Raw genomic sequence first — 23516 nt, forward strand, 5'->3', positions numbered from 1 at the left:
AACCAAGCTTGCAACTGCTAGCTGTAAATGATTTCTTAAGGCGAGGGCACCATCTAGTATCTTTTCCTGAAGATCGTTGCACCGCAGGAAAGCTAAGTACCTTCATAAGTACTCCCTCCGTCCTGAAACGACTGTCTTTGTCATTGTGCTTTTGTTTATTTTAAATTTAGTTTGTATTTAAACAATTATTGTATTATAATATATGAAATTAGGGTATTAGAACTAGATAAACTGAAGGCCTATTGCATTAGGATTTTTATAAAATACAGGGTATTTGTCTTTTAGCTTTATTAGTAGACAGTAGTAGGTGTGAGATGAGTGAAAAATAACATTATTTGAGAGGGAATGAGTATTAGCGTCTTTGAATTGAGCTACTTCTCGTCATGTATTTCTCATTTCAGACTATACATAAGCCTCTAGGCTGAGGTATACTAACTTTGTCCTAATATATAAATATTTCTAGATTTTTTAGCAGATATTAATATTGATAAAAAATCTATACTCTATTTTTTAATAAATAAGAAATGGATGGAGGTGGAAGACTAGCACAAGAATAAAATGAGAAAGATTTTAAATGTGAAGTGATTGAAGACTAGCACAAGAATAAAATAAGAAAGATTTTAAATGTGAAGTGATTGAAGATATAAGTGATAATGTGAATTGTGCTTAAAATAATTATAATTTAATATACGATTTTAAATGATATAAATGTTTATATTTTGAAAAAAAGATTATACTATGTTCTATGAGCGTAACTTTTCCACGAACTATTGCTAAAAGTGAGGTAAAAAGTTTAGCTATGGTAAATAACGAGCCAGTTATATGAGTCTCTGCCAATCATTTAATTTGCCAAGGTAAAAAAAGAATTAAGGAAATTATGTACACGTTTGATTAATAGTTTAAGATGCTGCCACTTTCTCCTTCCATACGGCAACATGGGCGCGTGATCCAAGGAGGAGCCGACGTGAGTAAAAACAATCTCACCCATCCCAATTTCCCAACGAGATACAGTAAACTACAATTCTGGATCTGAATATACAATGCAAAACAGCTCACTTGGAGCTGGATCCGATCAAATTCAGGACCAACAATGATGTAACAGAAATTAAGAACAGTGTATATATTTCATCCTACGAGAAATTAATTTCCAACAAATGTAGTGGTATTATACAAAACTGGCTGTATCCTCATTCTTCGTATCAATATCCATTTCGTTATTCCTCTCGACTTCTTCACAAAAGAATCAATCATTTCAACTCCAAGAATTAACACAAGAATGAACAATCTAATTAACATGTCGCGGATCCCAGTAACTAAATGAAATGGCCATGTGAGGTATGGATGGATGGATGCATCTGTCTGTACTGTGACGAGGTCGTAGTGCGTGTGGTTGTACTGCTGCTAGTGTGTCGGTGAGCTCTGGCTCCGGCGATCGATCAGACGAGCTCGAGGCGGGCGGAGTAGTCGGCGTACCTGGACCGCCGGATGTTGGCCTGCCGCTTCTTCCAGACGAAGGCGGCGAGCCCCACCACCGCGGCGGCCGTGAATGCGCCGACGACCACGCCGGCCTTCTTGCCGCCGTTCAGCTCTTCCCCGTGCCTCCCCGCCTCCCCGCCCTCCTCCGCCTTGTCGCCGGCGGCCGCGGCCTTTATCTCCTCCGCGGCGGGGGCAGGCGCCGGCGTCGAGGAGTGCTCCTCCTTCCCCATATCATCGTCTTCGTCGTCACCCTCGTCCTTGGCGGCGGAGGAAGGTGCCGGTGCGGATGCGGCGGAATGCTCCATGGCCGACGGGGCGGGGGCCGCGGAATGCGGGACGGGCGACTCGGACGGAGAAGGCAAGGGGGAGGTCTGAGGAGGCGCGGGAGGGGAGAGCGCGGCGGCGGATGCTTCGGAGGGCGGTTGGGAGTGGGAGGGCGCGAGGGCGTCGGCGGGGTGGTGGCGGTGCTCGTCCGCAGGGGAGGCGGTGGGCGCGGATGAGGGAGGCATCGAGATGGGCGACTTCGCGGAGGCGAGCAGCGGCGCGAGGAGTAGTACTAGTAGCAGGAAGAGCGTGGAGGCGGCGCGGGGCAATGCCGACGGCGCCATGGCCGCGAGAGAGCGGAGGCGGAAGCAGATCTGCGGCGAGGAGTGGCGAGGTGGTTTGGTTGGTGGCGAGATGAGCGGTAGGGTTTTTATAGCGGTGGTGGGGTTGGGCGGTTGCGGCGGGCGGTATCAAAGGAAAGGAAAGGTGTAGGACTAGTAGTAGAGAAGAGTCCATCATCGGCAAGTGCAGGCAGGCCGGTGGGACGCCGTTTTCGGCCCATCTCCCGCCGCTTGTTTGTTTGCGCTTCAAGATTCGTGCACGCGTTGTTGATCACGTCCGTTATACTACTGTTACTGTGTATGTGTTTGACTGTTTGGCACCCTAGATCTATGTTTGATTTAGATAGAGTTTTATAAGTTCAAATACAGTGATTTAATATATTTTTTATTTTTGTAATCATGGATCCGATCCATAGATGTAACAAAAAGGTCTTCATCTGAGCTTATTAGTTAGTTATATTAATATTTCATAAAGATAGATATTACTCTTGATGCATCAACAAGTAACTGAGGGAAGTACTCCTTCCATATTTTAATAAATAATGTCATTAATTTTTTACGCACATTTTGACCATTGCCTCATTAAGTATGTACTTATCATTTAATTTCTTATGATTGATTTCTACAAATTGTATTTTAATTATAATTTGTACTTTTACATATTTAAACAAATTTTTAATAAGACAAATAATCAAATATGAAACAAAAATCAATTACATTACCTATTAAAATACGAAGAAATGTGAAACAAAAATCAATTGCATTATCTATTAAAATACGATGAAATAATAACAGAATCCCTAACGATCATTTTTGCAGTACTAACAAATTGCACATCAATGCTGATGTTACCAATCGACCGATATAAATTATTGCTGCTCCTTATCGAACATACAGACAGTGCTACAACAACAAAATGCTGGCCTGCCAAGCATAACTGCATCATCAATGAGAAATGTTCATCACAGTTTTGGATGGGATCATCTTAACTTTCCGCCCTGGTTAACAGCTAAGAGAAAAAACAACATAAAATCCTCAGAAGACTAACAGAGTATTGTGATGAGCAACCATCAGCGTAGGGCTGTTGCACGTTTCTTCTGTTGCCCTTTTGTAGCTTTTCCTCCTTGGGCAGAAGCCGCCTTCCTCAGCTCCTCTGCTGCTTCCTCCTCGGATTTGTCTGAATCTGCAGCATATGGGGTATACAGGAACTTCTTTGAGTTGCCAGCGGGCACGCAGGCCAGCTTCACGATCCTTCTTCCCGTCATCCATTTCAGCAAGATCTTCATGTGAGTCTTGCTGTTGAGGCCGCTGATACCAGCATCCTGTTGTAAAATACTCCAAATGAGTGTAAGCTCTTGACAACCAATAATTGTGGTAGGTACACTATCTCAAAGTTTGATGTTACTTTGCAATCAAGCTGAGCTGAATTCGCCAAAGGGCGTCAAGAAATAAGCAAATCATGAGCTGCTATCTGGAGGTTGAAAGGTACCATGCAGTATACGACAATACAGAATGCTCAAGATCCCAGGTACCACATGGAATGGGCAAGCGGTCAGTTAGAATGGTAGTGCATATTAGCAACTAACAGACTCAGACAAACTACATGGGCCACATGATAAATAGACGAGCACATATACACCATATTTTTTTCACTTATAGAAATACATACAGAAGCTGACATAAAAAAACACACCTTGAACATCATCCATAGCACCAAAGGCAACGATACGCCTCACACTTCACTAATGATATGCCTCCCTTTGTCTTCAGCCCAGTACCAATACAACATCGCCGCATTCAAGCATGACTCAATACTTACATAAACTTCCTACTAATCTGAGCAAAGGTATGCTATAAACTGACTGAACATTAGCAAAGCAAACCTATACTTATCATGAGGATCTACTGGCAACTGATATTATACTATCAGTATCTGTATGATTGTATGAAAAAGACCTCAGGCACACATCTTCCGCATATAAAAGAATGCCACTTCACCGGACTGGATAAGCTAAAGACCATGAATTAAAGCATAGAAAATTTATTGTGGTGGAAATGGGCTTCATGGACCACCAGTAAGGCTGATTTACAAAGATACCGTAATAGCCGATGCTATGATGTGTTCACTCAGCTGTTATTTCTTTTCCTAAAAAAGTATTTTTCTTTCCAAAATGAAACTAAGTTACAGTAGTAAAAAGGAGGAAAAAAACCGGCACAACTATAATGGTCTAATGATCATTGGATGAACGAATAAGTAGAAAATCAAAGGCCACATACTGCATTCTTTTACTGGATTATTCCTCGGATTTTGCGCGCACACTCCTCGAACTGCTAACCATTGTGTGTTTTGCGAAAAGTTTCTATATAAAATTTCCTCATCTCATTTTTAGAGTAATTTTTCAACTTTATAATAGTTAATTTCTTTGTTTATATCATTAAATAACTATAAAAAAATCAGATAATCTTTCGTCTTTCATCACTAAAAGAACACATCCTAGACTTTAAACCTACTGTTAGTCTGCGAGGAACGCAGCTGGCTTCACTGGCTTCATCAGCGGTTCAGCCCTTGTTTTGTTGCAGAAAGCACACATAGCTAGAGATTTACACAGGCTGACAGGCATATGGTACTACACTAGACGCTACACATACGGGTGCTGGTGAGTAGTAGGCTAGTAGCAGTAGTTGGAGCGTCAGCGGCACCGTACCTTGGCGTGGTTCCATGTGTTGCCGACGGTGAGGGGCCCGTTGTCGGTGAGGATCTGGAGGAGGCGGCCGGAGATGGCGACGGCCTCCTCCTTGGGCACCTTGGGGTTGATCCGCCGCACGTCCACCGCCCGCTTCCGCGAGAAGTGCCTCTTCAGCACCTCCCACGCCATCCCTCCCGCCCCGCCGCCACCCCCACCGGCGCCTCCTCCTCGGAGGACCTGCATATCGCCGCCGCTGCCGCCGCCGCGTCGGTTCGCTGGTGGGGTTCACTTCGGCTTCCGCAGCTGAGCCCTCGTCTCACCCTTTCCGCCCTGAGGAAGGAGAAGAAGTGGAGGCCCACTTTGTGTCAGAGCCTGGCCCATCAGATTAGATATTATATGGGCCTAGGCCCATGATATGATATTACATGGGCCCGGCCCAATAAGAAGGCGACGGTGTCGTCGTCTTCCCCGTCACGGCGGCTCCCCTCCATCCAACCAAACCGACCGAGCCGACGACCACCTATCATCTCTCCGTCGCGATGGCGAACGCGCCCGCGGCGGGCTCCGATGGTGACCGGTGAGGTCGCCGCCGGCTGACGTCTGGGTTCACTCGAGGTCAGCAACCTGCGACTCCTAAGCTCTGGCTGCTGCTATGTACAGTATCCCCTTAGATGGGAGCGAGAGAGCAAGCAAGGCAGGCTGAGACTCAGGCTGTGCAATCGTGATTCGTGAAGAGATGGGCTCAGTTTCATACGATTTGATTTTGGGTCGGGTTTCGTTTGGGTTTGTTCAGTGATGAAAGATCCGAATTTTGGTCTGAACCTCTGGTATCTGCAGGGCAGTAAAGGCAGTGGTGCCGGCCGCATATGTCAGCTCTCCGCTTATGCGATGGAGCCGTCAAGTCGCCATGCGCGAGGAAGCTTGTTGCTGGGAAGGGAATCCTGGTCCTGGCCTGCCGCCAAAAGAAGCAACCGACCCTCCGCTTTCTGCGAGCTTCTCCTTCCTTCCGCACAAACTCTAGGTAAAGTGTTCTGTTCAACGCTTCAATTATCACAAGTTCACAACACCTAGGCCATCGCAACACCGAAACAATTATCTTCCTGATCTGTGTTGTGTCAATTTTGCTTGCCAGTCAGTACCTGGGCACTACTGAAGTCAATCTTGTGCCACACCAAGTGCTTGGGCATTTTGTAGACAGTTTTGTGCTAAATGGATAGCTCATTGCTATTCCTTCCAGATTCACCGTATCACTGACCACAGTTAGCGTAGTGGCACCCCTTTCTCTCTCTTTTTTGTGCCTAAAATGTAAAAGCATTGTCTTGGCGATGTGCTAATTCTGTCATGGAATAATGAAATGGAAACTTTTAGATGTTGACATTTTTTTTTGACGACATCAGACTTTCAAACAGATACCACATTGTAGCAGGAGATTACCTATAGTGTTTGCTCTACTTGCAAGGTCTACTTGTTTGTATAATACGGACAGCCTCCTTTTATGCAGGCAGATGCAATGGTCCATCGAGGCTATGGCCGATGACAATACTGACCAACCAGGCGACAATAACACTCGCCTGTTTAGTGCGATTCAGTCGTTTTTGAGCGATTTATACGGCAAGCTGAAGAAACTAAGGAAAGGGCTGCCGCTGAAGGTCCTGGTTTTTCTCATCGGATTCTATTGCGCTACGGCATTTGCTACAGTCATAGGGCAAACCGGTGACTGGGACATATTGTCTGCTGGACTTGCCGTTGCCATTGTGGAGGGCATTGGTGCTCTGATGTACAGGGCTTCGTTTTCATTTCTTGGTAGGATAAGGAAGATGATTACCATATTCAATTACTGGAAAGCTGGCCTTACACTTGGATTGTTCCTGGATTCTTTTAAGTATGAAGTAGATGAATTTCTTGAATCCTGTAATCCATTCAACATTGATATCAATATATTTAGTCTTTGGTGAACATCTGAAGGTTTTATTTTTTTTTCTTTGCATGCCAATGATATTTTAATGTATCAATTATCATCCCCTTTGTCTTAATTCTTTCTCATTTCAACTGTTTCGTCAATGGAGATAAAATGATACTCGCAGGGAAGCATAAAATGGATGTAATCGGTGCCCAAAATACCAAGCAAGGTTAGAACAAGCCATTGATTAGGAAGAGTGGCTGTATATACATTTTACTACCTCCATCTTAAAATGTTAAACTTTTAGAACTTTAATTATAAATAACTTTTAAAATATTTACTTTACAAATGTGAAGACTATGTGTATAGATTAATCTTAAAAGGTACTCTTTCTATATCTTAAAATATGATTCCTCTGACTTTATAGCATACATTTGATCAAGCGTTTTATATAATTTTTATGTAAATATACAAAAAAAGTAAGTTATAGTTATATATTTAGTAATAAACTCCAATCACAACAAAGTAAATGATGACTACATAAATTGAAGTCAATGATATCATATATTAAAATACGGAGAGAGTATTTCAATAAAATTATATATTTGTTGATATTTTAATATATATTGTAATATAAAAAAGTAATCCAACTTTTTATGGAGCTGTGTAATTATACAAAACAACAAGAATTATGGAACTTGAGGTATTACCTTCTCGTCTTTCCATAGCCACTTTGAAATCCCATGCTCGCAGGATGGCCTGTTTCTGTTTTTTTTTCTTTTACTACTCGCTGGCTGCCTGGCTGTTGAGAAGGCCCTCTCTGCCTGTTATGTTTGTTATCTCAGCTGGACGATCGATGAACGCTAGCCCATGGATGAGCACAGTATCCACATGGAGTTTCTTTTGGCCGGTTTTTCTATCTGCCTGCTGCTCTGGAATCAATAACTGTTGTGTTTTCAGTCCTCATATTTTTCGCAGCAGTGTATATAGAGGTTCTTTCTGATCTGATTGATCGTCTGTATGCCTCTACATAGTTGTCCTTTTAAAATTTTCTCACGTACCATTCCGGCATAGCAATTGGTTGATACTTATTTCAATCAGCAATGATTAGGTAAGATTTCAAATGAAGGAGGCGCATAACTTTGTGTCCAAAAGTTAATAGTTAATCACCAATGAAGTTAGAGCCATGGATCAAATAAGAGTAATTGTATATTACAATTGTCGTATATGCAATATTCTACCTTAAAATTGCTGTATACACAATATTGTACAACATTAATTAAAGAACTGCTTTTGCACCTGATATTGGAATACAAAGTATAGACATTTGCTGATGAATTGGGGTTAATTCTATGTTTTGAGTCTAATTGAATGTAAAATCACCATCCTAAGCAACAGAGCTCTGAAATTCAGCTCAAAATCTATGATCATTAGAACCCATCAGCTTTGACATGACAGTCCTCTATCCCTCATCGTCTTATTCACCGTTTCCAACTCTATCAACCTTCCTGTGTTTTGATAGATCTCCATCAACATTATAAAATTGTGTGTATTGTCAGGCTCCAAGTCGATCAATTTCTTTGCCACGATCTCCCCAACCCTGGTGTTCCGATGCATCAAGCAAGCCTGCAGTAGAGCCCTCAAGATACTTGGTTCACTGTTGAGAAGGTTCCGCTTCGCCACGAACTCGTAAGCCTCATTGATCATCCCGACCCTGCCTAGCATGTTCACCATGCTGGTATGGTGTTCCATAGTAGGAAGAAGTCTGTACTCATTCTCCATCTCAGAGAACAGCCTGATGCCACCCTCGACCAGCCCTAATTTGTCACAGGCAGAGAGCACCAGCGCAAAGGTGGTCTCATCTGGTCGCATCCCAGAGTCCACCATACGACGGAAGATCATGAGAATTCTGTAGTCCTGGAGGTGTGCAGCGATTATAGCATTCCAAGACAGCAGATCCCTCACCGTCATCGACTCGAACACCGACAGAGCATGGATTTGTTTGTCCTTATCAGAGTACATCCTGATCAGAGCATTTGCTACTGACAGCTCCGTTTCGATACCATGACGAATCGCCCAGGCATGAATCTCCAGTCCCATTTTACCATTGTCGCAAGCTGATGGCGGTATTGACAACATTGTTGATAATGTCATGGAGTCCGGCTTGTGCCCTTCTCCAAGCATCCTTCTCCAGAGCTCCATAGACTGGTGGGAGAGCCCATGTCGCAGGCACCCAACAAGCATGATGTTCCATGAGACTTCGTCCCTGTCCGGCATTGCATCGAACACCTGGAGAGCCCTCCGGGTGTCACCGCACACGGCGTACATGTCCACGAGGGCGTCGCAGACGGACACGTCGGACGCGAGGCCGGCGCGCACAACGTCACGGTGGATGGCCTGGCCGAGCGCGAGCGAGGCGACGCCGGCGCAGGCCTGGAGCGCGCTTGTGAAGGAGAAGCCGTCACGCGGGACGGCCTCCTCCTCCATCTGGAGGTAGAGCGCGATCGCGTCGTCGTGGCGGCCGAGGTGGGAGTACCCGGCGATGAGGCAGTTCCACGGGAAGGCGTCCTCCCGGGCGCGCGCGGGCAACAGGTGGTCGAACAGGTGGTGGGCGTAGGAGACGAGTCCAAGCGACGCATGGAGGTGGAGGAGGCGGCAGGCGAGCGCGGGGTAGCGGCGGAGGAGGGAGACGGAGAGGAGGAGGCGGAGGCGTGCGAGGTTGCGGCGCGGGGAGGGGTGGCGCGGGAGGGCCGCGAGGAGAGAGTCGAGGAGGTCGGGGGTGAGGAGGCGCGGGTTGGACTCGAGGTCGGAGAGGACGCTGTCCAGGGTGGGCTGCTGGGTGGCCGGTGGCGCAGCACGGTGGGTGAGGGCTACGCCGGAGTTGGGATGGACGCGAGAAGGTGGGCCTCGGCGGCGAGCCGGCGACGTGGTGGAGCGGCGCCGCCGCGGGAGGGCGCAGGTCGTGTGGCTGATGGTTGCCGGGAGCGCCATTTTCGTTGGGCCAATCCACTTCGGCTGCATTCGATTCAGCTCAACGGCTGAAGCTTTTTTTTTTTCGGGCAAAACAAAAAACGTAATTAGCAAACGTTCAATTGATCATTAATTATTAAAAACTTGAAAATGATTTTATTTGATTTTTATAGCAAGTTTTATATAATTTTTTTCACCAAACACACCAAGTTTAGTAGTTTACAAATATATTATTTGACTTTTTTTATAAAAAAAGGTAAAAGATGAACCTCTTTAGCTAATCGGTGCAGCCCAGTTTTCTGAACGAATTACTAAGTGTATTAGGACAAATTTTTACTGAATATTTGCTACAGCAGCGACTTTCATAGTTCAAAAATAGCTTGTTGACAGTATAGATTTAGAGCAATTTTACCATTCTTAGTGAGGTACCGAGAGGTATTATGGTTTTCTATGTAAATTTTGGTTGATACCTTAAATACTAAAAGATACCAAATTTTACATAGAAAAGAGTGGTACCTCATGGTAAAAAAGCTCATAGATTTAAGTGCTATATGGGTAGGAAACTAGGGATCCTTCAATTTTTTTTTCTCTCTTATGCTGATATGTGAGTCCTTCGTCTAACGATCTCATATATCAATGATCCAAAATTGAAGCCAAGTAAGTCAGAAACTAGTAGTTTCGCGGTATATATCAATATATGTGTTATATACTGCACATCAGTACTGCTGATGTTTATTTTCAGTTGATAACGATGGTCAGTCTGAATGAAGAGCAACTAGAAAGGATTGGTTTTCCCGGACGCATAAGCAAATGGAGAGAGAGACATATGGATGGATGTGAGGAGATGCAGGTTGCTGCACGAAATCGAAAAGAAAAGGGACAAAAAGTTGCCTGCCGATTGATTCGTTCAGTTCAGCACTTGAGGTAGCATCAATTCCATGCATGCATCTTGAGATAGGTTTGGTAGCTTTGGATAGCCATGGATTCAAGCAAGCCAACCGACTGTCCATCGATACGTTAGCTTCCAGATTCTACAAGCCAACAAAGATATATATCATCGTTTTCGCGTCTCCTCATCACTTTCAAATACTCCCTCCATTTCTAAATGTCTAAGAAACGCCGCTAACTTTTTTATACATGTTTGACTATTTATCTTATTAAAAAAATTACATAATTATTAATTATTTTTATATCATTATATGTATTGTTAAATATACTTATATATATATCGCTTTACATATTTAATAAAAAATTAAATAAGACGAAAAGTTAACGACGTCAAACAGAGTACATGCATGCGCATCGTATGCAGATCAGTTCATGATTCACAAGGAAGCATTACCAACGCCACGCATGTACCTAAATTAAGAGTCAGTTGCTGTTGCGTGATCATTTCTAATTAATTACGTTTTGACTTGGATTCTGACATAACTGGACATCAGTCTGTGCATATCGGTGGAAGTAATATTGATTATACACTTGCAACAGATAAGCTTTCAAGCATTCGTGTGAAAATAATATGCAGGTGAAGTGAAGGTCCAGTAGAAAAGCAGATGTGTCTTGCTTACGAGAAGCAGCAATACATGAGCTATCTGAGCATTAATTCAGTTGAGTCTCTTCTCATCTTGCTGATTCATGTTAGCCCTGTCCATGTCATCGTCCGAAATTTTCTCTCTTTCTTCTCCATCGGTTTATCCAAGAATATCCCACTCAAATAGCATAATCCCACTAATAATTGAAGTCTATATATACAGTGTCGCAAGTGTATATATGCATGCAGAGATTGATCAAAGAAAAGAAATTAAAGAGTGGAATTTAGAGAACACGATCGAGTGTATAGTAGTGTGTGGCAATGGCGGCTGCCGGCGGCAAGATCAAGACGGTGGTGGTGCTGGTGATGGAGAACCGCTCCTTCGACCACATGCTGGGCTGGATGAAGTCGCTCAACCCGGAGATTGACGGCGTCACCGGCGACGAGATCAACCACCTCGACGCCGCCGACTCCTCCTCCAGGGCTGTCCGCTTCGGCGACGGCTCCGAGTACGTCGACCCTGACCCGGGCCACTCCATGCAGGCCATCTACGAGCAGGTGTACGGCACGCCGTTCGTCGACGCGCGCGCCACGCCGATCACCCCTCCCGGCGTCTCCTCGCCGCCGATGACCGGCTTCGCGCAGCAGGCGGAGAAGGAGAAGCCCGGCATGGCGGAGACCGTCATGAACGGCTTCAGGCCGGAGGCCGTGCCGGTGTACCGGGAGCTGGTGCGGCAGTTCGCCGTGTGCGACCGCTGGTTCGCCTCCAACCCGGCGTCGACGCAGCCCAACCGGCTGTTCGTCCACTCGGCGACGTCGCACGGCCTCGTCAGCAACGACACCAAGCTGCTCGTCGCCGGCCTGCCGCAGCGCACCATCTTCGACTCGCTCCACGACGAGGGCTTCTCCTTCGGCATCTACTACCAGTACCCGCCGTCGACGCTCTTCTACCGGAGCTTGCGCCAGCTCAAGTACGTCGGCAACTTCCACCCCTTCGACCTCGCGTTCCGGCGGCACTGCGCCGAGGGCAAGCTGCCCAACTACGTCGTCGTCGAGCAGCGCTACTTCGATCTCAAGATCCTCCCCGGCAACGACGACCACCCCTCGCACGACGTCTCCGAGGGCCAGCGCTTCGTCAAGGAGGTGTATGAGGCGCTGCGCGCTGGGCCGCAGTGGGAGGAGACGCTCCTCGTCGTCACCTACGACGAGCACGGCGGCTTCTACGACCACGTCCCGACGCCGGTGGGCGTGCCCAGCCCCGACGGCATCGTTAGTGCAGCCCCCTTCTTCTTCGAGTTCGATCGCCTCGGCGTCCGCGTGCCGGCGCTCTTCATCTCGCCATGGATCGAGCCGGGAACGGTGGTGCACCGGCCGTCGGGGCCATACCCGACGTCGGAGTTCGAGCACTCCTCCATCCCGGCCACCATGAAGAAGCTGTTCAACCTCAAGAGCTTCCTGACCAAGCGCGACGCCTGGGCTGGCACCTTCGACGTCGTCCTCACGCGCGACACGCCACGCACCGACTGCCCCAGCACGCTTCCGGAGCCGGTGAAGCTGCGGCCGACGGAGGCGGCGGAGCACGCGGCGCTGACGGAGTTCCAGGAGGAGCTGGTGCAGCTGGGCGCGGTGCTCAACGGCGAGCACGCCGACAAGGACGTGTACCCGCACAAGCTGGTGGAGGGCATGACGGTGGCGGAGGCGGCCAGGTACTGCAACGCCGCCTTCAAGTCCTGGATGGAGGAGTGCGACCGGTGCAGAAAGTGCGGCGAGGATGGGTCCCACATCCCCACGGTGGTGAAGCCGCCGCCGTCGACGTCGTCCTCAGGCTCTACTAGCTCCTTTGCTTCCAAGATGCTGTCTTGCTTTGCGTGTGGCCGTTCTTCCTAAGGAGAAGATGACTAATTAGTTGCTTCCTTAATTTGCTTGTTAATTTTACAGATTATTCATTTGGCTGTGCAGGGAAGAGTACTGTACGGAGGCTTGTGCATTTTATACAGTGATACCATTGCTGTGTAGATTATTGATGTGATGATTGTATTCTGAACTATTGGTTGATCATATTGGGACATGTACATCTTATCCAAGTACTCCCTATATATTTTTTATATGACGTCGTTGACTTTTAGGTTCACGTTTGACCATTCGTCTTATTCAAAAAAATTATATAATTATTAATTATTTTATTATAATATGATTTATTATTATAGAAATTTTAATTATGCATTATAATTTTGCATATTTGAATATAAATTTTGAAAAAGACGAATGGTCAAACGTGATTCTAATAGTCAACGGTGTCATACATAAAAATATGGAGGGAGTACTATATAAAATACTTTTTTTATCTTTTATAGATAAAAATATAGTTTCGACTATCTTCGGATAATACATCCGCGAGGAACAATATCCGTTCTTGATCGAAAAGGCTAATGCGCGCGCAAGGCACTGCCAGCCCACGGACCACAGTTCATCTACCGTTGCGGCTTAACTTGGCTGGCACTTTTTTTTTTTCGTTTTTTTCTACTTCATAAATAAGAGTTTTAACTTTATATGTATAAAGTTTATATTTATAAATTTTTATAAATAAGGATTTTTGTTTTTACTTTTCTGGTTATTATGAGTTCGACATGAATGATGCACACAAAAGTGAAGAAATAATCAAGTGAAAAGAACGCAAGAGTATTGATGCAGTACAAAGCTAATATGATCCTCCATCAGGCATCAGTGGGAGAGAGTAATCTAGCCATTAGGTGAGGACTTTCATTTGTCTACTTTCAGTTTTTTTTAGTGAAGCAAACATAAAACATTTTTAAGAATACAACTTAACGGTAATAGAAGGAATGAGATTATCTGCATTGGAGAACAAAATGCAAAGGAACTGCCGTATTAGCCTATATTTTTGGGCGTCGGATCTTCATCGAACGGCCAAAAAGAGTACTACAGTGCCATGCCACAGTATATATTGCGGTAAACAGTAAACCAGCGAACAGTTCCGTGCAACTATTCTAATGCAAACCACTGTACCACAAGACTCGGATCACTGTGCAAACAGTGCCCTCTGCTGTTACTACAGAAAGTCCGAGTCCGTAATCAAATTTCCCCAACGTGATAGCTACTGGAATTTTGATATTTTAGTCCTTTATGAAAATATATTTTACAAATAGACCTTTAAAAATTTATTGTACGAATTAATCTTTTTGACTATGCTAATGTTATTGATGACATCGTTGAATAGAACGGCGCAAATATCATTGGCGCCGTCCACGGCCATGTGAGCATAGTATAATGATTTGGAGGATGACGTCAACGATACTGACGCTATCATATTCAACGATGACGCCGATGATATGGCACAGTAAAAAATATCTATTTATGAAATAAGTTTTTTCAAGAATCTATTTATAAAATATGTTTTCGAAAAGGGCTAGAATATCAAAATTCCAGACGATAACTATGCTTAAGCTTAATACAATCTTCAATTGTTCTGTTGAACCAGTTTGACCAATTGTCCTATTCAATGTTTAGTGGCAGAGAGCATCAGTCCAGCGCGGCGTAGCTCGCTAATTTCTGATGCCGTTGATTTTTTTATCCACGTTTGACTATTCGCTTATTTAAAAAATTACATAATTATTAATTATTTTTATAATATTTTATTTGCTGTTAAATATACTTTTATGCATATATTTATATATCTTTACATATTTTAATTTTTTGAATAAAACGAATTATCAATCATGTGTTAAAAAATTAATGATATTAAATATTTATGGGTGGAGAGAGTACGAAACAACTACAAATATTTACGTCAGTGCACAGCAGCGGTTATGCAGGCGTGAGGCTAGGGCTGATGAGCCTAACTTAAGTGATGAATTGGGCCGTTGAACGGATCAATTCATGTTGTATGGACCATTTAGGCCGTGTTCCGCTCATCTTTTACTTAGAGCAACTTTAACAATTCCCTATTCCAATTTATCATATCTTTTTTTTAGCAAATTAAAAAAAACTCTCCATTATTTGTCTTCTCAAATTTTAGCAATTTCTCGTAGCCTCTTATTTACTATATATGGTATTTTAGCAATTTCTCGTAGCCTCTTATTTACTGGGAGTTAATGTTTCACTTGGTAAAAAAAAAAAGGGTACGACGCTGGTTTTTCAAGCGCCTCGGCCAGGAAGTTTCACCGTGCAATATTTTTACTGCCGACGTCGCCCGACGCCATCCCCTCGCCCGCCCGGCGCCGCGCCTAGCCGCCGGCGCCGCCCCGGCTCCGCACCCCGGCCCCGTCGCCGAGGACGCCGTCGTCTTGCTGCGCCTGGAGTGCTGTTGTTGCCGCCTTGGCGTTGGTGCTGCGCTGGGTGTTGTCCACGGGGAGGTTGAAGAATTGTTGGAGGAGCTGCTGCCCCGGGAGGAGGAACCTGGAGCTGCGCAGGTTCCACGTGCCGTGCACCGAAGGCGACGGTCCTGGTGCATCCATGGCGCCACCAGTTGCTGCCGAGCCGCGCCGCCGAGGTGCAACGCTCCCTCCGAGCCACGCAGCGACAGCGACAGGGACAAGCATGCGACCTTGCATGTCGTCGCACCGGGCATCATGGCCAGGCCGCGCACGCCGAGCAGCTCCATCCCGGCCTACAACCCGAACAGCTCCGGCGCCGCGGCGTCCATCGGCAGCATGAGCGCCGTGACGACCGACGACGTTGTGGCATCTGCCGCCGAGAAGTAGTCTGCGAAACCCAGGCTTGGGCTGCGCGGGGAAGGCTCTAGGCGGCGCTGGATGCGATCTTCCTCTCGCGACTTTAAGTAAGAACGGTGTTGAAGATTAATTCTGTTTTTGTGAGGTGAAATATTCTAAACTCTTAAAGATAAAACTAAAATTTCTTTGCCATATTGTTTTTAAAGTTGCTAAAACACAGGATTTAGAAAACGAAAATTAGAGAACCGTCGGAGTTGCTCTTAACCCATATTTCCTTGTTTTTTCGAACACGGCGTTAGACTGGTTACATGGGCAGACCATTTCAGATATCTACAAACATCTTATGGATAAACAGGTGAAAATGTTGGATAATTTGCTTCCACCCGATATTATGATACCGCATTCACGTTCGAATTCAAATCATACTATCCACATCCGTATTCATATTCATCAGATTTGTGTCCATGTTTCGAATGGATTCGAAGGGGATCTACGATCTGTTTTTTCATCTCTCAATTTTGTTCCCTGGTCTAAAATACGCACTGGGCATAACGTCGACCACCATCGCTCATAGATGATGATGGGCACCAGACATTTTTTTTTCATCCTTAATTTCTCCAAAACCAACATGAAAATATTCATATTTATAGGATGAAACATTTCTCTTCTAATTAGACCTTAGGGTCATGAGCGTCGTTACGTTTCTATTATATATATAAACCGGAAAAGAAAAGAAGGATCACGTTGCTCCTCGCGGGCTAAAAAATCCCATATTAATCAAGAGAAAATAAGAAAAATAAAAAAGGAAAAGATTGTTTTTTAGTTGGACAACGAAAAGACCGTGTATTACCAGAGAAGTAAAAAAAACATCACCTTTTTGAGTCGGACAACAGCAAAAAAAAAGAAAAGGATCAAGTGATCAACCGTGTATTCAAGAGAGAAAAAAAAGGAAGCATCAGCTTTTTGAGTCGGACAAGAGCAGAAATGGAAAAGAATAACCGTGTATTACAACATGAAGAAAATATCAGTATTTTTTATGGGCTAAAAATCCCATGTTAATCAAAAGCAAAGAAAGTCTGATTAGAAATACAATTTCAGAATCCATGCGTAATAAAAAAGAATCTGAATATAAATACATTTTTGAATTAATAATAAAAATAATAATAATAATAGTAAAGAGTCAAGGTGTAAATACAGTTTAGAAAATTCCAAATATCGGACTAAAACTCACATTAATAAAAAAAACATCTAAAATTAGAAATACAATTTCAGAATTATGAAATAAATAATAATAATAATAATAATAATAATAATAATAATAATAATAAGAAAGTTCATGTGTAATAACAAAATATGTATCAGATTTAAAAATAAAAAAAGAGTCCACGTATCCATACAACTTAGAAAAATCTAGATCCTAGATTAAAATTTTTAAAATAATTGATATTGAGGAAAGAGCCCATCTATAAATAAAAAAATATGATCAGAAATACATTTTTAGAATTAAAAATAAATAAAAATAATAAAAAGTGTCTATGTGTAAATACAATTAAAAAATCAAATTTTGGTTTAAAAATCTAATATATATATATATATATAAAGTAATAGAAAAATGAGCCTTCTGATATTAATCGAAAAAAAATAGAAAAAAATAAAAAAATTATCATAAAAAAGAAAAGAAAATCAATCAGACTAAGAAAGAGAAAAGATTGATCTCAACTTGATCGGCCGTAAACAGAGAAAATCAATCTGACAGAAGTAAACAGAAAAGAATCAATCGGTCAGAAATTTGATTTGACAGATCAAATCAATCGGACATAAATTTTTATTTACACGTGTCATCTATTTCTGTAAGAGATAAAAATAAAGGATCGGATCTAGAAATATCAATTGGACAAGAAAAGTACACTAAGAGTCCATACATAATAAAGTTTAGAAAAAAAATCTAAATCTCAGATTAAAAATTTAAAATAATTGATGTTGAAGGAAGAGTCCATCTAAAAATATAATTTGAAAACATCTAAAATTCCGGTAAAATAGAATTAGATTAGAAATATAATCTTAGAGTTAAAAAAAGAAAATAATAAAAAAAGTCCATGCGTAAATAAATCTCGGATTAAAAATTTTAAAATAATTGACATTGAGAGAAGAGTTCATATATAAATACAATTTAGAAATATCTAAAATTTCGGTTAAAAAGAACCATATTAGAAATACAATTTATAAATTAAAAATAAAAAAGAGTCCATGTATAAATATAATTTAGTAAAATTCAAATCTCGATTAAAATTTTCAATATAATTGATATTGAGTAAAGAGTCCATCTATAAAGACAATTTTGAAAAATCTATAATTTTGGTTAAAAATTGGCAAAAATTAAGAGAAAAAAAATCAATATATAAATACAATTTAGAAGTATCTAAAATTGAGTATTATATAGAAGAGTTTATGTACAAGTATACTTTAGAGTACAGGTAAATGGGGTTCCATGTAAAAATATAATTTGGAAAAAATTAAGTTCATATTAACAATTAAAAAGTAATTATTATCAAGATAAGAGACCCTATATAGTTACAATTTATAATGATGCTAATATGTGTGGGCCACCATACTAGTTACATTTGATTTGAAGAAAAAATCGTATGGGTAGCATTTCCTGTTTCCAAGCTCGATTAAACTATAGCCTAATCGAGATAACAGTAAATCAGTTAAAATATGAATGTGATCTTTAATATTTAAATTTTTATTTTAGCTACCATTTACCTACTTTACCATTTGAACAAATCACAATCATTATTCATTTAATTTTCAATTTAGTCTTAACAAAAAGAAAAAAAAAAAGAGGTTCCATCCGGCCGTCGTGTAAGCATGACCAACTTAACCAAGCAAGTCGTAAAGAAACTTAACCAAGCAAGCACGTGCACGCACGTGACATGAGAATCTCGAGAAGAGGCTCAAACCTCGCGGTACGTAGTAGTGGCTCTGAAAATCTCGATCGGTCACCGGAAAAAATAATATACTTTACGAGTGACGGGGCCACTAAACTGCATGTGGTGGTTTAAATTGGTCTCATTAATATACTTGATAATTTGAAGAGTGCTAAGTATTTATTTAGGGTTGTTTTGGTTTATGGTCTAAATCTTACTAAAATTTGGTAACTTTAGTGTTTGGCGTTTATTTGATTGAAGCAAAATTTGACGAGCATATAAAAAAATATGTTACTCAGAACAATTGCAACAGTTTCTTTAGATCTCACGCTTTGATTTACTCATTTAGCAAGCTTGACAAAAAATGATCCCTCTCTATTTTTCTGATTTTTCCCAATAATATCTTTATATACTATTCTTCAAATTTACGATGTCCCACATTTTACCGGATAGTTTGGAGGATGGTTGAGGGAAGAGAGGTGGTGGGCTCCGTATTTAATAAAGCTAAATGACTTGCTTATAGCTTGTCAAATATATTAATTGAGAGGAGAATTTCGGTAAGTTGGATGATACGGTAATCTGTTGAAGACCATTTTTTTTGTCAAGTTTACCAAATCTTAGTGTGAAGAGGAATATGGCAAGGCCATTGGAGTTGCTTTTGTTAACTTAAAATATTTTGGTTTCAATCCAAACACAACTTTATCCTACCACATAGAAAACTTACCAAAAAAATACCAGTAAAAATGGAAAAATTGTAAGGATGCTATAATAATTTTATAAAGTTAGAGATATGTTATCCTGACCCACATGTCATTGACTTATGTGGGTCTCACATGTCATTGAGATACCAATGACATATCTTTCGACTTTGCAAAATTATAATGACACGTGTATAAATTTCCTAAAAAGAAAATTTGGTAAGGTCACTTTTGGCAAAGCCAAATCTTTGTATGCCTATAAAAGTTAGCAAATTTAATAGTATCTTAGGCTGATAGGCTTAAATTTGAACACAAGTTGACCATTTTCAAAATTAATCACACGGAAACTAGCCTGATTTAGGGGTATCGACCAAAATTGATAATGGGCAAAATGGTATCGCCAATTTTAACACCAAAACCAAACGGAAGTCCCGCTCTTCTTTTTTTCCATCGAATAAAAAATAATAGATGGCTCCACCCACGGCCACCGAGGAGGAAGCTAGGTCATTCTTTTTTACTATACATCAAAACGAAAAATATTAGTTCCAGGGCCACCGAGGAGGAAGGTCAGCACGCTGGAGCAAGTAAAATAATACCTGAAATAGGTGCATCGATGAGCTGGGATGGACTTTAGCCTATATATACGACATAAGCAGGCCAGCTAGAGCTTGCGAGCAGCTCTCAAAATTTGCCTCATCTCTTTTCGCCTGTGCATGTATCTTTGATTGATTGAGAGAGAGAGAGGGTTTGGGGATAAAAGAAGGGGGGAAACCAAAATGGCAGACGAACGGGTGATTGTAAAGATACTCAGCGTTGTGGTAGCCTTCAAAATGTCGATGGTCATAATGATCGTCGGCGGCATCAAGGCCCCCAAAGTTTGCAACAGCGGCATCCTTTTGTGGCCCATGATCGCGATCGGCCTCTTCCTGGTGGTCACCTGCATGTTTGGCTGCTGCGGCGTCAGCGAGGATGGGATATTCATCTGCTTCCTTGCCGGCGTCCTCATCGCGATGCTGTCCCTCGTCGTCTTCGTGCTCTTCGCCTTCATCGCCGTTGGAGGCATCGACGCCGGCCAAGTGAAGCTCCAGGAGTACAAACTCGAGGACTACAGAGGGTGGCTCAGGGGTCGTGTGGCCGATCCTCATTACTGGGCGACAACCGTTGCGTGCCTCCGTCGTAGGGACGTCTGCGAGCTATCCTCCGACCCAAATTTGGCGGAGAAATACAACAATGACAACTACGTAATCTCGCCTATCGAGGTAGCTTATTTTCGTCTTTGACGGAATTTTAATTTTTAATTTTAACTTTAAGGTGCATTCTAGGGTTTTAATTTAGTTGTTGCATATTTTTAACATTGACTTTTAGATTGTTACGAACACGAATAAAATTTTCATTTATAGATTATTTTCTATTTATAAATATATCAGTTGGGTTTTTCTTTTGTTAATAGGCCAAACCATCGTCACTTGCACTACTCTCTCAATCCCACTTCCTATACACTATTTTCTCTAATTTTTCTATTTTAAGTCTGTTGAATTTTAATTTATATTTGATAGTTTATTTTATTTCTAACTTTTATTTAAATATGTAAAATTATAACTTGTGTTTAAAGTTTCTATAGTAATAAATCATATCAAAACATAACAAAATAGCTAATAATTATATAAACTTTTAAATAATGGTCAAACATAAACTTAAAAATCAACGTCATCACATTAAAGCAAGATGAGGAATTATATTGATCCTTATCTTGTGTGATTGGCAGGCTGGTTCGTCTTTTAAACCATTTCAATCTGACTCAATCATGTTCGATTAATTTTTTTACTCACCATACAGCAAAATGCCATTCTCGACAGCATGAGCCCTAGTGGTACCTGCATCAGCGACGTCCACCACAAGTTGATTAGATATACCAATATATCCGCCTTAGTCATCACGAAGGTGGTCAAAAGCCATGAAAATCGGAGCTGGCAGTTTTTTAAATTTATGAAAAATATTTTACTAGAGATATATAGGTTAGACATGAACTATATTCCTACTAAATTCTTAAAGTCGAGACTCAACTTCATTTAAGAGGAAATACTCCCTCCGTACCTAAATATTTAACGTCGTTATTTTTTATACACGTTTGACCATTCATCTTATTTAATTTTTTTAAAAAATACATAAAGCTATATATATACATAAAAATATACTTAACAATAAATAAAATAATATAAAAATAATTAATAATTTTGAATTTTTTAATAACACGAATGGTTAAACGTATATAAAAAAATCAACGACGTTAAACATTTATGACGGAGGTAGTATAAATTTATAATGTATAATGTAATGTTAGTAATTTATCTATTTTTCCCTCTCAAATGAAGTTGAGGTTTGCCCCCCGGTCCTCTATAGTAGAGCTAGACCAGGTCGGCTCGGCAAAGACGTTAAACATTTATAACGGATGTAGTATAAATTTATAATGTATAATGTAATGTTAGTAATTTATCTATTTTTCCCTCTCAAATGAAGTTGAGCTTTGCCCCCCGGTCCTCTATAGTAGAGCTAGACCAGGTCGGCTCGGCTCGTATTTTTTTTCGTCCTTTTCTTTTAGTTTATATTATGACAAAATTTACATTTTCAATATTAAATATAGAGTTGATTTAGAGTTTTTTCACCGAAGTTTATTTTTTAACCTTAGCTTTAAATCGCTAAGAATATCTATATAAATTTTTATTTACAAATTATTTTTCGTTTGTAAATACGTTATTTGTTCCTTTTTCCACAATCACCCCCTTTGTTTCGTTTTCTATTCCCGACATTTTAGTTTATCTATTTTACCGGTGATTCTTAGGACCCGTGTAGTTCCTAATTTTTTTTCCAAATAATCACATCGAATTTTTGGACATCTAAATATAACATTAATATAAATAAAAAAACTAATTACATAGTTAGGGGAAAAATCGTGAGACGAATCTTTTGAGCCTAATTAGTCCATGATTAGCCATACGTGCTACAGTAACCCATTGTACTAATGGCAGAGTAATTAGGCTTAAAAATTCGTCTCGTGGTGTCCATACGAGCTATGAAATTTATTTTTTCATTCATATCAAAAACCCCTTTCAATGTCCGGTCAAACGTCCGACGTGACACCCAAAAATTTTCTTTTCAGGAACTAAGAGCATTTTCCCATCCTTAATTAGGTACCATAATGTACCACTGTTTTCTATGTAAAATTTGATAGCTCAAGTGATACCTCCTAGTATGATGGTAAAATTGTCCCTGATTTCTTTGATCATTAAGTTCCTCGTCACTTTGAAACTGACCTTGTAACTGAATAATGCAGTATGGATGCTGCAAGCCACCGTCATCGTGTGCATTCACATACATGAATGACACGACGTGGGCACCCAAAACAGGGGACGCTGACCTAGGAGCTAAAGTCGTCGACTGCAGCAGGTGGAGCAACGACCCACAAAAGCTTTGCTTCGAGTGCGACTCCTGCAAGGCTGGCTTCCTCGACGACACCAGGAAGAAATGGACTAAAGCTGCCCCAGCTCCCCTTGGCGCCTTGGTCGTGCTCGTTGTTTTCTTAGGACCGTGCATTATTGGTTGTGCCATTTTGCTGTGTAATCTAAAGAGGGCTGCATGACTAGCCACTAGGTACCCATTAATAATGAAATACTAGATTGATGCATTTTGCTCATAGTTTTATCGGAGTACCAGCCGATAAACTATCAGTCATCGGCTTATCGGCTTGATGACAATCTAGATCTGTTTAGTATCTATCCTGACATTGCTAGGTTTAATCTTTAACTATCTCGGTTGAGTCCGATCTTCTATGATTGTTCTTAGCAATCTGGGCTAGGTATTTTGTAGATCTTGATTGTTTGTCCGCCGTTTATAGCCGATGATTTTTGTCGATCTACATGTTTATCATATTTAAATCAATAAGGTAGCCGATTGCTTTACTGTATTATCTTTACACCAATCGGCTTGATTCTGTTAGATCGGTAGTTATTTATATTGCATCAGCTTATGAGGATTGC

At 41.5% G+C, this 23516-nt stretch overlaps 6 protein-coding genes across 7 annotated transcripts; 3 read left to right on the top strand and 3 right to left on the bottom strand.

The window, feature by feature from the left end:
- Window positions 1-945: 945 nt before the first annotated feature.
- Window positions 946-2143, bottom strand: LOC102717782 (mucin-1-like). Its single transcript, XM_006650848.3, has one exon. It carries the CDS (start codon window positions 2082-2084, stop codon window positions 1437-1439), a length of 648 nt encoding a protein of 215 aa, XP_006650911.1. The 5' UTR covers window positions 2085-2143; the 3' UTR covers window positions 946-1436.
- An 846-nt stretch (window positions 2144-2989) lies between these two features.
- Window positions 2990-5082, bottom strand: LOC102718067. Its single transcript, XM_006650849.3, has 2 exons — window positions 4787-5082; window positions 2990-3403 (listed from the first exon to the last, which is right to left on the bottom strand). Exons 1-2 carry the CDS (start codon window positions 5009-5011, stop codon window positions 3152-3154), a joined length of 477 nt encoding a protein of 158 aa, XP_006650912.1. The 5' UTR covers window positions 5012-5082; the 3' UTR covers window positions 2990-3151.
- Window positions 5083-5258: 176 nt separating this feature from the next.
- Window positions 5259-6780, top strand: LOC102718347 (ycf20-like protein). Of its 2 annotated transcripts, none has more exons than XM_006650850.3 (3): window positions 5259-5383; window positions 5606-5789; window positions 6270-6780. In XM_006650850.3, exons 2-3 carry the CDS (start codon window positions 5635-5637, stop codon window positions 6721-6723), a joined length of 609 nt encoding a protein of 202 aa, XP_006650913.1. In that variant the 5' UTR covers window positions 5259-5383; window positions 5606-5634; the 3' UTR covers window positions 6724-6780. The 2 variants fall into 2 exon arrangements, with proteins under 2 accessions (XP_006650913.1, XP_015690896.1); XM_015835410.2 differs by lacking the exon at window positions 5259-5383 and adding an exon at window positions 5406-5535.
- Window positions 6781-7822: 1042 nt separating this feature from the next.
- LOC102718634 (pentatricopeptide repeat-containing protein At4g25270, chloroplastic-like) lies at window positions 7823-9686 on the bottom strand. The gene has a single exon (XM_006650851.3). The coding sequence runs from the start codon at window positions 9657-9659 to the stop codon at window positions 8109-8111; it is 1551 nt and encodes a 516-aa protein (XP_006650914.1). The 5' UTR covers window positions 9660-9686; the 3' UTR covers window positions 7823-8108.
- A 1431-nt stretch (window positions 9687-11117) lies between these two features.
- On the top strand, window positions 11118-13184 carry LOC102718912 (non-specific phospholipase C4-like). The gene is made up of 2 exons (XM_006650852.3): window positions 11118-11245; window positions 11393-13184. Exon 2 carries the CDS (start codon window positions 11491-11493, stop codon window positions 13054-13056), a length of 1566 nt encoding a protein of 521 aa, XP_006650915.1. The 5' UTR covers window positions 11118-11245; window positions 11393-11490; the 3' UTR covers window positions 13057-13184.
- A 7134-nt stretch (window positions 13185-20318) lies between these two features.
- On the top strand, window positions 20319-23119 carry LOC102709166 (tetraspanin-3-like). Its single transcript, XM_006651965.1, has 2 exons — window positions 20319-20741; window positions 22814-23119. Exons 1-2 carry the CDS (start codon window positions 20319-20321, stop codon window positions 23117-23119), a joined length of 729 nt encoding a protein of 242 aa, XP_006652028.1.
- The last annotated feature ends 397 nt before the right edge of the window (window positions 23120-23516 follow it).

Source organism: Oryza brachyantha, chromosome 3, assembly GCF_000231095.2.
Source record: "Oryza brachyantha chromosome 3, ObraRS2, whole genome shotgun sequence".
Taxonomy (NCBI): domain Eukaryota; kingdom Viridiplantae; phylum Streptophyta; class Magnoliopsida; order Poales; family Poaceae; genus Oryza; species Oryza brachyantha.

Excerpts from the sequence above, each read along its gene's own strand:
- LOC102717782 (XM_006650848.3), bottom strand. The coding sequence starts at position 2,084 with ATGGCGCCGTCGGCATTGCCCCGCGCCGCCTCCACGCTCTTCCTGCTA.
- LOC102709166 (XM_006651965.1), top strand. The coding sequence starts at position 20,319 with ATGGTCATAATGATCGTCGGCGGCATCAAGGCCCCCAAAGTTTGCAAC. Across the intron at positions 20,742-22,813 it reads ACGTAATCTCGCCTATCGAG|TATGGATGCTGCAAGCCACC; the intron begins GTAGCTTATTTT and ends TGAATAATGCAG.
- LOC102718634 (XM_006650851.3), bottom strand. The coding sequence starts at position 9,659 with ATGGCGCTCCCGGCAACCATCAGCCACACGACCTGCGCCCTCCCGCGG.
- LOC102718912 (XM_006650852.3), top strand. The coding sequence starts at position 11,491 with ATGGCGGCTGCCGGCGGCAAGATCAAGACGGTGGTGGTGCTGGTGATG.
- LOC102718347 (XM_006650850.3), top strand. The coding sequence starts at position 5,635 with ATGTCAGCTCTCCGCTTATGCGATGGAGCCGTCAAGTCGCCATGCGCG. Across the intron at positions 5,790-6,269 it reads TCCTTCCGCACAAACTCTAG|GCAGATGCAATGGTCCATCG; the intron begins GTAAAGTGTTCT and ends CCTTTTATGCAG.
- LOC102718067 (XM_006650849.3), bottom strand. The coding sequence starts at position 5,011 with ATGCAGGTCCTCCGAGGAGGAGGCGCCGGTGGGGGTGGCGGCGGGGCG. Across the intron at positions 3,404-4,786 it reads ACACATGGAACCACGCCAAG|GATGCTGGTATCAGCGGCCT; the intron begins GTACGGTGCCGC and ends ATTTTACAACAG.